This window comes from Vombatus ursinus, unplaced genomic scaffold (genome assembly GCF_900497805.2).
Source record: "Vombatus ursinus unplaced genomic scaffold, bare-nosed wombat genome assembly UNPS02005659.1, whole genome shotgun sequence".
In the NCBI taxonomy this organism is placed as follows: Eukaryota; Metazoa; Chordata; class Mammalia; order Diprotodontia; family Vombatidae; genus Vombatus; species Vombatus ursinus.
Window position 1 is genome coordinate 19,828,039 of NW_020945437.1, and position 14,829 is coordinate 19,842,867.

At 36.3% G+C, this 14,829-nt stretch overlaps 1 protein-coding gene across 2 annotated transcripts in view; it reads right to left on the reverse strand.

Annotated features, from left to right (window-relative positions):
- ACER3 (alkaline ceramidase 3) overlaps positions 1 to 14,829 on the reverse strand; it is a 200,915-nt gene that overhangs the window by 52,274 nt on the left and 133,812 nt on the right. For both annotated transcript variants that reach the window (XM_027848145.1, XM_027848146.1), the window contains one exon: positions 10,185 to 10,220. In XM_027848145.1, coding sequence (XP_027703946.1) covers positions 10,185 to 10,220 — 36 coding nt within the window. The remainder of the gene's footprint in view (positions 1 to 10,184; positions 10,221 to 14,829) is intronic.

Below are 14,829 nucleotides of genomic sequence, written 5' to 3' on the forward strand. Positions count from 1 at the left end.
TTAAAGCCCTGCATAATCCTGTTTTTCACTTTATTTTTTTCATGCTTTTTTTTCCCCTTTTGGTCTGTTCTTTCACGAAACGACTAATAAGGAAATGTTTTATTTGACTGAACATATGTAACCGATTATCAAGTTATTTACTATCTTAAGAGGGGGGAGGTGTGGGAGAGAGGAAAAAAATCTGGAACTCAAAATTAAAAAATAAATTGAATGTTAAAAATTTTCTTTAAATGTAATTGGGAAACAAATAAAATAGCATTAAAAAAAATAAAGCACCACATAACCTGTCCCTTTCTCCCATTCCAGCCTTCTTACTCCCCTCTATGTACTATTCGATCCAATGACACTGACCTCAGTGACATTCCTCACACAGGACACTCCACTTCCTGATGTTTTTGCATGTTCACTGGCTGCCTTCAATGTCTAGAATGCTTTCTTTCCTCATCTCTACTTCCTTGCTTCCCCAGCTGCCTTTAAGACTTAGCTAAAACCCTACCTTCTGCAAGAAGCCTCATCCTGGTACCTCTCAATACCAGTAACTTCTCTGAAACTACTCTAACTTTCATTGTATCTATCTTGCACATACATAGTTGTTTGCATGTTGTCTATCCCACTAGAACGGGGACTCCTTGAGAGCAAAGTTTTTGTCATTTTTGTCTATTTCTATTGCTTAGCACAATTCCTGGCATATAGTAGGCACTTAATGAATACTTATTGACTTGACATGGCCACACACCAAGATAAGCTCCAAATGGATATGTCAGTTAGAGATATAAGGTCATATTATAAACAAATTAGAGGAACAAGGAAGAAATTATTTTTTATATACATGGGTAGGGAAAAGAATTCATAATAAGGGAGAGAGAGGATCACAGAAAATAAAACGGACAATTTCGACTACTTAAAACAAAAAAGTTTTTGCACAAACAAATAAAATACAGCTAAAATTAGAAGGGCAACAGTTAACAGAGAAAAAAAATCTTTGCAGCAAATTTCTCTGATAAACATCTAACTTCTAACATATACAAGAAACATATTCAAATTTGAAAGAATAAGAGCCATTTCCTAATAAATAAAGGATACAGTTTTCAAATGAAGAAATGCTCAAAATCATTAATAATTAGAGAAATTTAAATAATGCAACTCTGAGGTTCTCATACTTATCAGATTGGCAAAGTTGACAAAAAAGGAAAATGAAAAAGTTGGTAGGGTTGTGGGAAAATAGGCACATTAATGCACTGTTGGTAGAGTTGTGAAGTGGTCTAGCCACTCTAAAAAGCAATTTGGAACTATGCTTTAAAAGTTACTAACTGGGCTTTATAACCCCTATGACAACAAAGAAAGAAAAGAATGTCCTTTATATACAAAAATATTTATAGTAGCTCTTTTTTGTGGTAACAAAGAATTGGAAGCAATTGGGAAATAGCTCAAAAAATAATGATATGGTAATGTAATGGAATACTATTACAAAGTTTCAGAGAAACCCAGGAGGACTCGTATGAACTGATGCAGAATGAACTGAGCAGAAACAGAACAACTTATGCAATACCAATAATAGTGTAAAGATAAGCAACTTTAAAATGCTTAAGAGAACTGATCAATGCAATTCCAACCATTACTTCAAGGGACAGAGGAAGAAATAAAAAATAAATAAGGAACACAAAATGTCAGAAATAGACCTTATAGATCATCTAATTTTGTTTAAGTTAATGTAAGTTATAATAACTTGTATTCCTATAGTGCTCTAATGTTCAAAAAGTGCTTTTCTCATAACTCTTGGAGTTGGTAGTCAAAGTGTTTCCATTTTAGAGATGAAGAAATTGAGGTTTTGAAGTCTAGTGACTTGTTCATTAGTTACAGAACTAGTAGTGAATGTTGGATCTGGAATTCAAACCCAGGTTTCTCAACTCTAAGACTAGACCACTTCCATTGTACCATGCAAGTCATTCAAGCCACAACAGCAGAAAAGACGTGATTTTATTTGATGATATTACTTTATTTCACGTGACTGACTTCAGATGTCCTATGGGGTGGTCAGCAATGATTTGTGTTTCAAGTTTACACTGAAAAAATGCATAGATTTTATAGGATTTAAAGTTAGACAGGACCTAAGAAAGTATCCAGTAACTACATTCTAGTTCAATCACCTCATTTTATAGATGAAATCCAGAGAGAGGAAGTTAACTCAAGTAAAGTCACAGAGGTAGTAAGCAGTACACCTACAACTCAAACTTCGGTCCTTCTGGTTCCAAATCCAAGGCTCTTTCCATTATTACACACTGTCTCCTATTCTTTTGTTCTAATATTTTGAATTCTAATGTTCCTTCCAACACTAACTTTATGTTTCACAAACTAATATTCTATACTCTAAAAGCACTTCCTGTTCTAATATCCTCTGTGCTAAGGTTTCTACTAGCTAAATCATTCTAGGTTCTAACATCCTATTCAGATAAGAAAAATCTTTAAACCTTTAATTGCTTACAGAGTCTTTACTTTATACTTGTCTAGCCTCTAGATGGAGCAGTGGATATAATGCTGGGCCTGGACTGAGTTCAAATCCAGGTACTTAAGAACTCTGTAACTCTGGGCAAGTCATTTAACCTCTGTTTGCCTCAGTTTCCTCAACTGTAAAATAGGAATAATAAAAGCACCTATTACCCAGCTGTATGTTGTTGTGAGGATCAAATGAGATATTTGTACAGCATTTAGCAGTGTCTGGCATATAGTGAGCCCTTAGTAAATATTTGTTCCTTACTCCCTACCACTCCACATTCGTATTTTTGAACCTTGAGAAAAAAAAAAAAGACTAGTTAATGGAAAGGGCAGGGGATTTGGAGTAATAGTTGAAGGATGTTGAGTTTACATTCTAACTCTTCAATTTAACACCTGTGTGAATCTAAACAAATTATTTCCTTTTTTTTTTTTGTCCTCTGTTTCCTAATCTGCAGAATGCAAGGATTGAATTAGATGATCTTTAAGACCACTTTCAACTCTAAAATCTATGGATCTTATGATTCTATGCATCTTTCTAACAGTATAGAAATGACGCTAAAGAAAACCCATGAGACCCATCAACATTTTCATGGATTGAATGATAGAATTATCAAAGTTGGAAGGAGACCCAAATGGGCATCTAGTCTAGATATCCATGCCATCCAAGTTTCGGATCCAAATCGTATCATCTAAGTCGTATTATTTGGTTTTTGTCCCTTGTTTCAAAAACATAAACAGATTTAAATATTAGAAGTACAAATAGAAGAGGGTTATAAACTTAAAATTAACATGCAATTTGAGTTTGAAATCACTGATCCAGTCCAAACCCACCTAACAACAGCCTCTACTAGAAGGATCAAGTAGTTTTTTAGTCTATCCCTGAGGCATGAATTCCCGCTATCAAAGGACAATAGTAATCTAATCTCTGCTTGAAGATATCTTATTCCACTTTCAGACATCTTTCTAATTGTTAGGATACTATTTTTAGTAGAGCAACAAGAAAAGTAAAGTTGGAGTCAAAAGACTTAAGGAATCCTGGCTCTATCAGCGTGACTTTGTGCAAGTCACCTAAACTCAATGTGCTCATCTGTAAAACGGACATAACATTTGTCCTATCTCCTAGGGTTCTTGTGAGGAAAGTATTTTGCAAATTGTAAAGTGCCATAAAAATGAGAGCTATTATTCCTTATAATGAGCTAGCATCTGCTTTCTTGACATATCTTTCCCAATAGTCCTAATTCTGTCCTTGGGAGCCACAAAGAACACTTCTGAATCTCCCCCATGAAACTGTGATTCTTAAATCTTGTCTCAGAAGGTAATTGTACTACGTAATATTGTGCTGAAGCAGAATAAAGGGACAAATTCCAAAGACTTTTTTGATGGCATAGCTTCCTGCTTTTGTTTCCTTCCTTGTTAATCAATAACCTCTCAGCTCAATAACTCACCAAATGCTTAAACTGGGTAAAACCAGTTTTCAAGGCATTAAAATGAACTGTTTCCAGATCTTTCTCTTTCAGATCATATGACTATGTAGGGATGCTATACAGATTTTGAATTGCAGACCACATCTTCTGAAATGGCAAAATCCAAAGTCCTGGCTCTGCCACTTACTCTACAACAGGACCACAAGTAAATCACTTCACTACTTTGGGCCTCCTAAAATGAAAGTGTTGGGACTAAGTGGTTTACAAAGTCCTTCCTAACTTTAATAGTCTATGATTCTGTGAAGTGCTTAAAATAAATATCCTACTATTTCCTTTATCTATTATCTTCTGCTGCTATAATCCAGGAAAACTGATTTCTTTTACATTAGCATCAGAATCTGAGTTGGTACCCAGAGGGAATCTAGTCCAAGGCCCTCTTCTGTAATTTATTCCCACTCACTCCCAAACAAATGGTTAACTAGTTTAAAAAAGGGATCATCCAGCCTCTGCTTGAAAGTGTCTTGTGATGGGGACCTTAGGCAGCCAATCCCATTACTGGACAGCTCTAATTGTTAGGAAGCTTCTTTCGCATCTATCCAAAGATGGCACTCAGCACCTCCCCCCTACTGCTTTTAGTGTTTGCTCCCAGAATGAGAACTAATCAAATGTCTTTTCCCCAGTAGAGTTCTTCAAACACTTGTGATTTTTGCTGGCCATGATCTAAGTCTTTTCTTAAGGATAAACATTTCCTAATCCTTCCCCTGATCCTACTGTGGCATAAGTTCAAGACCTAGTCATGCTCTAATTTGTCAATATCTTTCAAAACATGTGGCACCTAGACCAAAGCACAAATCAGCTGTGGTCTGAGCTGGGTAAAGGACTGGAGAGCCATATTATATATGGGAGCTCAGCTATAACCAAGTCAGTACACAGGTCAGCACACATAAGTACAGAGGAAATTGAGGCAGCTCAGCATTACCCCACAGGAAATGGGTTTTCCCTCCAAGGCATCTGTGTTTCATCTATGGTTTAAAATATTTCCTCCTCTGTTCTGTCAACAAACAGCACTTTAAAATAGTTTAGATGTAATGGAAAGCACCCTTAGAACTGGAATTGAGCTCTAGTCCTGCCCCTGCCCTTGCTCCTAACTTATTCTGTGACCTTTGATAAAGCCACTCCTCTCTCATTTTCTGCATCTTTAAAATCACCGTACTCCTCCGGGCCTCAGTTTCTTCATCTGCAAAATGAGGGGAGCGCATCTCTTAGGTTCCTTCCAGTTCTAACTCCCATAGTGCTACAATATCAAAGGTCGACAGTGTCCACAAACCTTCCCATCTAACACCTCTACCATATGGCTTCTAAGAAGTAAAATTCATACCACTGCGATTTAGTATTTGATAAGTAAATAACAGATCCTCAGTAAATAATAGGTGTTTTCTGAGGAGGTACTAACTTTTTTTTGGCTTTTATATAAGGTTTGGGGAGTTGGAAGCAGAGTGCATGGAGATCTGGAAGTCAATGGAATTTCCCTAGAAATAGCACTCCATGGTGCAGTTAACATTCATTTCTACTATAGCACCTTTTCTGGTTTGAAAATTATAAGACTGGAACTATACAGAAATGTGAGTTTAAGCAACAAATGACTTCATCTTTCTGATACTCATCTGGAGCGTCAGAAAGTTGGACTAAGAAAATTTCTACGGTCCTTTCCAGTTTTCCAAGAATATGAACATTGACTCTGCCCTTTTTTTTTATTTCTGGCTCTTGCTAATAGGATCGTGGGTATGAGTTGAAAGAGCACTGCACTAGAAAGCAGAAGACCTGGGTTCAAGCCTCAGTTGAGACATGAACCACATCCTTGAGCAAGGCATATGATCTCATTGCACCTCAGTTTCCTCATCTGTAAAATAATACTTGCACTACGTACCTCTTGGGATTGATATTAGGAGAGAACTGTGTAAACTATAAAGTGTATAAAAGTGAGAATAATTATGTCAGTTTTCATCTGTAAAATGGAGGTCATAATACCAGCCCTGCTTATTTTACAAAGTGGTTGTGAGGATTTAATAAAATAGCATGCAACAAACAAAACAAAAGTAAGGTACAGAGAGGTCAAATGGTGTAATAATAATAATGTTAACATTTATGTAGCACTTTACAGTATGCAAATAATTATACGTTTTATCTCATTTAACCCTTACAACAACCTTAGCAGGGAGTGTCATTATTATCCCAATTTTACAGATGGGGAAACGTAGGCTGAAAGATGTTAAGTAACTTGCCTTCCTGTGAGATTTTACAAAGGTCATTTAACCTGCTGGGGCCTCAGTTTCCTCATCTATACAACCATATGGTTGGACTAGATGGCCGTGAAGGTTCCTTCCCACTCTAGGGCTATCTTCTTTAGCCAATATGATTGTCATATAGCCCATTTCGTTGCTGGACAGCTCTGACTGTTAGGAAGTTTTTTTTCTTATATTGAGCTGAAATCTGCTTTAACTTCCATTGCTGATTCTATTTCTGACCTCTGACCTTAGACACTTACTACCTGTGTGACCCTGGATGACTCACTTAACCCTGTTTACCTCAGTTTCCTCATCTGGAAAACGAGCTAGAGAAGGAAATGGCAAACCACTCCAGTTTCTTTGCCAAGAAAACCCTAAATGAGGTCATAAAGAGTTGGACACAACTGAAACAACCAAACAACAACAAAAACGGGTATAACAATACCTATGATACCAATCTCACAGGATTGTTATAAGGATCAATTAAGTCATGTAATAAAAAAGCACAATATAAATATCCACTATTTAAAAAAAACTGGAACAAACTGGTTCCCTATTATGAATGTGAGTCCTTAAAATAATAAATGCCCATAATGTTCTCTCTTCCCCAATTCCAGGTAAATAATTCTAGTTCTTTCAAGCAGAACTCATCTGTGTCTGCTCTCTAACATGCTCATTCCTCTTTTAGAAATGACAAAGCTTGTTGATGTACCTTTAAAATTCAATGCTCAGACCTGGATACGATGTTCCAGATGTGTTCATTTTGCTCAAGTGTTGATACTAGAATTATTTGCAACCTATGAGCACCTGCTGAGTACTTGTGACTGGGGAAGTTAGTCCCTACCTGAAATTTTGCTATAGAAAAGGCAGATATAGCATGGTGCTGTATATATAATATGAAATTTGGAATCAACAGACCTGTCCAGAGTCATGTAGCTGGTCAGCGTCTGAGGAGGCAGAATGGAACAGCAGAAAGAACACGGAGCTGGAGTCTGAGGACCTGGATTCAAATCTAACCTCTTGGAACTTTCTACCTGTGCGACTATGGCTAAGTAACTTAACTGCCCCAGGCTTTGGTTCCTTCACCTGTAAAATGAGGGGCATGGGACAGATGGCCACAGAGGTCCCTTCTACACCTAGATCTATGATTCCATGATCCTACATCTTCCCGCCTCCATGTCCAAACCTTTGTCTACACATCACAGCAGACAGGAGGAGTGGGTTTGGATCCAAGATTGAGATTGGAGTCTTGGTTCCACCACTTAATTGCTGGGTGCTCTTAGGCAATTCACTTTTCCTTCTTTAAAACTCAGTTTCATCATCTAGTAGATAACAGATTCTGGGAATTTCAGAGCTTAGAAGGCACCTCAAAGGACATCTAGTCCAATGCCTCTCAGAGCTATAATCCTAACAACTGGTGAAATAGTCTGTTCTTGAAGATTTCCTTTGACAAGGAATTCACCACCTCCTCAGGCAGTTCAGTTCACTTTTGGGCAGTGCTAACTGTTAAGTTTTTCTTCATATTAACTTGAAATTGTCTTCTCTAGAAAAGTCCACTGAGGCCGAGTAGAACAAGTCTAATCTCTTTTCTACTGGAAAGCCCTGCAAAGACTTGAAGAAAGCTATTAAGTCCCCCTCAAAAGTCTTTTATTCTCCAGGCTAAACAGTCCTTCAACTTTTTCTCACATGGCATGACCTCAGTCTCTTTCCCATCCTTGACATCCTCTTCTGAATACATTCTAGGGTGTCAATGTTCCCCCTAAAATGTGGTACACAGAACTGAACACAACACTACAGATGGGTCATTTCCCTACTTCTAGAGTCTACTTCTATAATGCAGCCTTAAACTTTTTTGGCTCTCATATCAGACTGTGGACTTAAAAGAAGCTTGTAATCCCTAAACCCCTCAAGTTCTTTTCACGTGAACTAGCCATGCCTAGCTATGTCTTTCTCATCCTGTACCTTTTTAAAATTTAATTTATTTATTTTATAATTTATTTATAATTATAATTATAAATATAAATAAATTATATAATTTATTATTTATATTTATTTATAAATTATATTTATCATATAATTTATAATTTATTTATAATTATAAATATAAGTAAATTATATAATTTATTTATTTATGATTTATTTATTTAATTTTAAATTATTTATTTATTTTAAATTTAATTTATTTACATTTAATTAATTAAGTTTACCTTTTTTAAATCCACAGACTCAGCTCTTATTTTGCTTCTCTATCCTTCTGTACATGTTGGCCTTCTCCAGGTCTAAGAAATGTACCACTGCTTCAATTTCTCATCTTATCTTCCCTTCTCTCCCTCCATTCAGTACCTAGAGTCCAGTGCAGGGAACACTAGGGGACAATAGACCCTGACTTCTCTTACTAAATTAAAATAAGACCTGGGGGTTTTACTGGAAATTTATATTTTTAACCAATAACTTCTGATTAAGAGGAACCATGAATTTGGGCTGAGACGTGGTTACTGGAGTGAATTGAGTGCTCTTATTTATAGAAGGATTGTAGGTCACAGGATCACCAAATTTAAGAGTTGGAAGGGACCTCAGAGACCATCTAGTCCAGCCCCTATCCAAACTATAACATACCTAACCTAACATGACATAACATAACATAGCACAGCAGTCATCTAGCCTCTGTCTGAAGATCTCCAATGAGGGAGAGTCCACTACCTCTAAAGATTCTTCTTGAATATTCTAGATAAATATGGAAAGAGATTGTATATTTTTTTTAGTTTTCGTTTCCGGAGTCCTAAGACACTGTTCCTTCAGACTTCTACTTCCTGGCTTGATACCTTTTAAAAAATCATTCTACCTCAGTGGCTTCATCTGTGAAGCAGGAATATGAATTCTTGTACTATCTACTATACAGGGCTGTTTCACAGGAAAGGACACTGAAAACTACAAAGTTCTCTTCTATTAGTCATTTTGGTCCTCTTTGAGAATGAAGGACAACAAGCAACCAACCAATCATTCATGATTAACGTGAGTAAGTATAAGTAAAATAAAGGGAAGAGAACCAGTCAAATAGCAAGGGTAAGGAAAAAGAGATGGACCCTCTGAGTTCTATCCTGGTATTTTTAAGATAGTAAGAGAATCAGATGCTGTCCAGGGCATTAGCTAGATTCTTCATTGAGAATCAAGGGAAAGACATGAAAAAGAACTGTCCAGGCTGAGAAGGCTTAGATGGTTTGCCATCCATTTGCATGGAAGGAGTAACAGACCTTGATCACTGATGCATGTAAATATGTAAATCATATTAACAATAAAGTTTATATTCCTGATTATTTTCTTAGTGACTAAAAAGCACTATGCTTTTTACATATATAAGTAAAGGGATAAGCAAACAGAACTACATTTCACTTTAAAAAAAACTTAATACACAAAAGTTCAAACTTTCAGAACAAAAAGGAGAGGGAAGGAAAAAATTTGTATTTTAAAAGGATTCACTACAACATTCCTTTACCCAGCAAGTTCTCCCTGTGTCTTCACAACAAAATTTCATTTTTATAACTTTATTTTCATCACTATAATCATGATTATGATCAAGAACATAAGCAATAGGTATCGAAGTCCTTACTGGGGTCAGGCACTGTGCTAACAACTGGAGATACAAAGAGAGGCAAAAAACAATTCCTGACCTTAAGGAGCTCACATTCTAATGGGAGAGAAGACATGTAAATAATTATATACTAACAAGATATGTCCAGGGTAGACTGGAGATAATTCCTGGACAGGCATTAGCAGTAGGGAAGAAATACTGTGAAGGTAAAAATGACAAGACTTGGCAATAGATTAGATATGTCGGTTGAGTAAAGAAAGAAGTCACAGATGATGCCGACGTAGTGCATCTCAGTGTATCTGTACGTATGTATGTAGGCATAAATGGCTGAAAAAAGAAAATTCAGGCTCTTATATTAAATAATCAAGAACTGAGAGGAAAGAAAAGACTTACCTGGTGGAATACAGGCTCTTTAACTTTTAGGTAAACCTGCAAAAGTTAAAAGAATCATATATTAATATAACCCATCATACAAGGTCCAACCATCCAATCTTCATTCACAAGCCACTCCACGCTCTATCTTATAAATGCTATTTATTTCTCAATCCTGACTTAAGTCCCTTTGGGGGTAATCCAGATCAGATGAAAAATCCAGCCGAGAAGAAAGAGTATTAATCTGTGGGCCAAAAGATCTGAGTTTGAGTTTTGGCTCCATGATTTAATGTATGACCGTGGTAAAAAAGGCACTTCCCTTCTTTGGGGCCTACTTTTATCAACTCTACAATAAAGGAGAGACTATTTGTTTTCTTCTGAATCAAAGAAAGGGTGGGAGTCTGGCAACATAGGATTTAGCCTTTGTCCTGCCACTAACTTGCTGTGTGATCTTGAGCAAATAACTAGCTTTCTGGATCTAATTTCTTCTTTGTAAAATAAGAGGGTTGGACTACATGACCTTTCAGCCCTGAATTGATAATTTTGAGAAATTTGGTTCAACACAGTTTTTATATCAAGTGTAGGCTGCTTGACACTACTTTTGAAAAATGGTAAATCCGTTCATGAGGCAGCTAAGTGGCACAGAGAATATAGTGCTTGGCCTGGAGTCAGAAAGACTCATCTTCCTGAGTTCAAATTTGGTATCAGACACTTATTAGCTGTGTCACCTGGGCAAGTCACTTTGCCCTGTTTGCTCAGTTTCCTCATCTATAAGATGAGCTGGCTAAGGAAATGGCAAACTACTCCAGTGTCTTTGAAAGAAAACCCCAAATGCAGTCATGAAGAGCTGGACACAATTGAAATGACTGAATAACAACTAAAATCCATACACGATATATCTATCTTACATACCTTATCATCTTGGTCACTCTCATTTGAACAAGTTCTAGTTTGTCAATATCTCCTAAAATGTGATAACCTAACCTAAGGTTAATGAGGTATTCTAGATGGCATGTGACTAGTACTGACTAGAGTAGGACTACTGTTTACCTCATTTTGGACATTAGGATCCTATCCATGTGTTAGCTTTTTTTGGCTCATAAAGAGCCTGGGATGTGCTAAAACTGTCTAGTTCAAGTGCTTTCTGGCACCTAGTACAACACAGATGCTTACCAAATGCATTCTAGAAAAAGCAGTGGCATCTCTGGGAAGAGTTTTATCTTTTTTGTAGGATGGCAACCTATGGTTGCTATGAATTCTCTATTCCTGGAGGAAATTAGACAACGTAAACGGCACTCATGCAATGCTTTTTAATATTTTTAAACTATTCTTTTTCCCCTTAAGCCTGGAGGAAAATTATAATTTAAAGAACAAAAGGTGACAAGGTTGAGAATCACCCTACCCTTCCTCTTATAGCTTCTGGTTTCGATGGTTGCCTTTTTTTTTGCTTCCCTGAAGCAGGGAAAGCACATGCCTTCTCTTGGGCAAGCTGTCTATCCAATTCATACTTGAAACAGAATCCTCTCTACAACTTATTCAATAGGTAGTCAGTCAGTCAGTCAGTCTTCACTCAAAGATCTCCAGTACCATGAAATCGACTGCTTTCTAGGCACTTCCAGACAGCTCAAGTGGTTAGGGCATTTTTCTTCTTCTTTTTTTCAAATCTACTTTGACCTTGGCAGCTTCTACTCCCTGCTTCTAGTTCTGACCTATTGGGACAAGCAGGACACATCTAATCACTCTTCCATTCTTTCATATGACAAGACCTTCCAATACAATGTATATATCATGTCCCTTTAAAATCCTTCTACCACCTTGGCTGCTTCACTTGGAGACTGCAATTTATTAAAGTCTTTCCTAAAATTTGCCACCCAGAACAGAAAATAATACTCCAGATGCAGTCTGATGAGGGCTAAGTACAAGACTATTATGTCAAATAGGAAGAAAGGAAGGAAAAAGGGTAAGCACTTTATAAATATCTCATTTTATCCTCACAACAAATCTGGGAGACAGGTGCTATTATTTTCCCCATTTTACAGTTGAGAAAACTGAGGCAAACAGGTTAAGTGACTTGCCCAAAGTCACATAACTAGCAACTATCTGAGCCCTGATCTGAATTCAGGTTTTTCTGACTTCAGGCCCTGTGTTTGGTCCTCTGTGCCATCAAACTGACCTATCTGTCTACATGGCCTAAAACTGCATTATCTTTTTTGGTTTTCACATCATACTATTGACTTATACTGAGTGTGCAGTCTATTAAAACCCCTAAGATCACAGATGCCCATCGATTTGGGAATGACTAAAGAAATTGTGGCATACGCACATAACGAAATATTACTGAGCTGTAAGAACACGATGCATTTGGAGAAGTATGAAAGACTTATATGAATTGCTGCAAAGTAAAGTAAGAAGAGCCATGAACACAATGATTACAATAATGTGAATGGACGAACATTAATCACAAACAACTGAAACCAAATATACAAAAGTAAAAAGAACAAGCTTACCACTAAAAAAGAGATATAAGACACCTCTCTCAGCTTCTCTGCAGGGAATGTGGGGAGGGGGGAATCCATTGATGTGAAATGTTGTAACATTAGACTTTTTTCAATATGTTAAATTCTTTTCCTATTTCTTTTTCTTCTTTTAAAATTTTAATTCTTTGTTATAAAGAATGGCTCTCTGGGACGGGTGAAAAAGAGGGATACAGGGGGATATCTAAATGTTATAAAAATAAAAAAATTAAAATTAACAAAAATCTATTCTTAAAAACTTATTTAGACCTTTTTCAGACAAACCGATTTCTAGTTACTCCTCTTCCATCTTGTACTTGGGAAACTGATTTTGATGAACGCAAGTGTACATAAAATGTATCCCTATTAAAGTTCACTCTAAGTGATTCGGTCCAATATTCTAGCCAGTGAATCCAGACCCTATAATGTGTTATGCAATGTGTTAGCTATCCCTCTAGCTTTGTGTCATCTGCAATTTTGATAATGTACTATCTATGTTTTTATCCAAGTTAACTGATAGAAATGTGAAGCAGTACAAGGTTAAATACAGACCTCTGTTCAGGAAATATTTATTAAATGCCTGCTTTGTACAATGCACTGTACTACGTATTGGGTACATAAAAACAAAAAAAAAAGGAAAAATTCTTGCCCTCAATGAGCCGACATTGTTCTAGGGGAGATATGGCACATACAGGGACAAGTATAGGCAAAGTAGGGAATGAAAGGGGCAAAGGAGAAATCCAAACAAAGTGAACTAAGAATATCTGAAGAAGAAAAATTCCCTAACATCCTATAGCCTATGTCTTAGCACCTACTCTGTACCAAGGACTATACAAGGCATCGGAGGGCTTTATGAAGGAAGTAGAGAACATTTTCTCAATGCAAAATTTCTGTTATTGGAAGACAAAGACTCAAAGTCTTACAAAACAAATGCCACAGCTTCATCTTGTTCACTACTAAAGTGGTCAAACTAAGCCCATAGAATATCAAGGCCAGTATTTTTTCTGAAATGAAATACATAACTAAGTTATATTTAAATATGTTACTAAAAACATGGTAACTTACATTTATACAGCACTTTATGATTCTTAGCTTTTATAAATGATTTCATTTGATCTAACCACCCTCTGAGGTTGACAAGACAAGTGTTACTATCCTCATTTTTACAGACTGAGGTTCAGAGAAGGGAAATGACTTCCTCAGGGTCACAGAGATAGAACACAAAAGAGCAGCATATGATGGTGGACAGTGGCCTAGATTGGAGTCTGAATTTTTAAATGACAGATCTGTTATTTTAAAAAAAAAACAAACAAAACCATCCTATTTTATTGATGTCTTTCATCTTTTTATGACCTTTATCTCAATCTTTTCTTCTAAAGGAAAAAAAATTAAGGAAAATCTTGACATAATGACAACATACCTTCATAGGTGACACAAGGGAAAGACAAAGGGCCTGGAGTCAAGAAGATCTGAGTTCAAATCTAACCTCAGACACTAGCTGTGTGACATGGCCAAGTCACTTAACCTCTGTCTGACTCAGTTTACTCAACTGTAAAGTGAGAAAATAATAGGACCTATTTCCCATGGTTGTTATGAGGATCAAATGAAATAACATTTGTAAAGTACTTTGCCAACTTTAAGGTGCCATATAAAGGTTATTTATCATACCATTATCATCATTTCTATCTTTGACTTTGTTGGGGGATAAGGCCAAAAGAGGATTCCAAGGTCAGAGTATATAAGTAATTTAGTCAATTTTCTTGAATAATTCCAAGCTGAAATCCAGAATGGTCCAAAGACTTCACCACTCCACCAAAAGTGTAGCAGATACCTGTCCTCTCATAATTTCTCAAATATTCTTTGGTCCCATTTTTTGTCAACTGTGTTAATTTGTGTAGTATGATGTGAAATCTCAGACTTGTCTTAATTTTCATTTCTTACTGTAAATTAACATATTTTTGAACACATTTTCAAGTTGTCATTAATAGTTTGTTAATTGTTTTGAAAACTGCTCATATCTGATTACTTATCTATTAGATCATGACTCCTGATAGATATTTGTTTCAAATCTCTATATACTTTGTATATCAGACTTTAATCAGAGATATTTAATGCAAATATTTTTCCTACTCTACCATTTTAATTCTAATTCA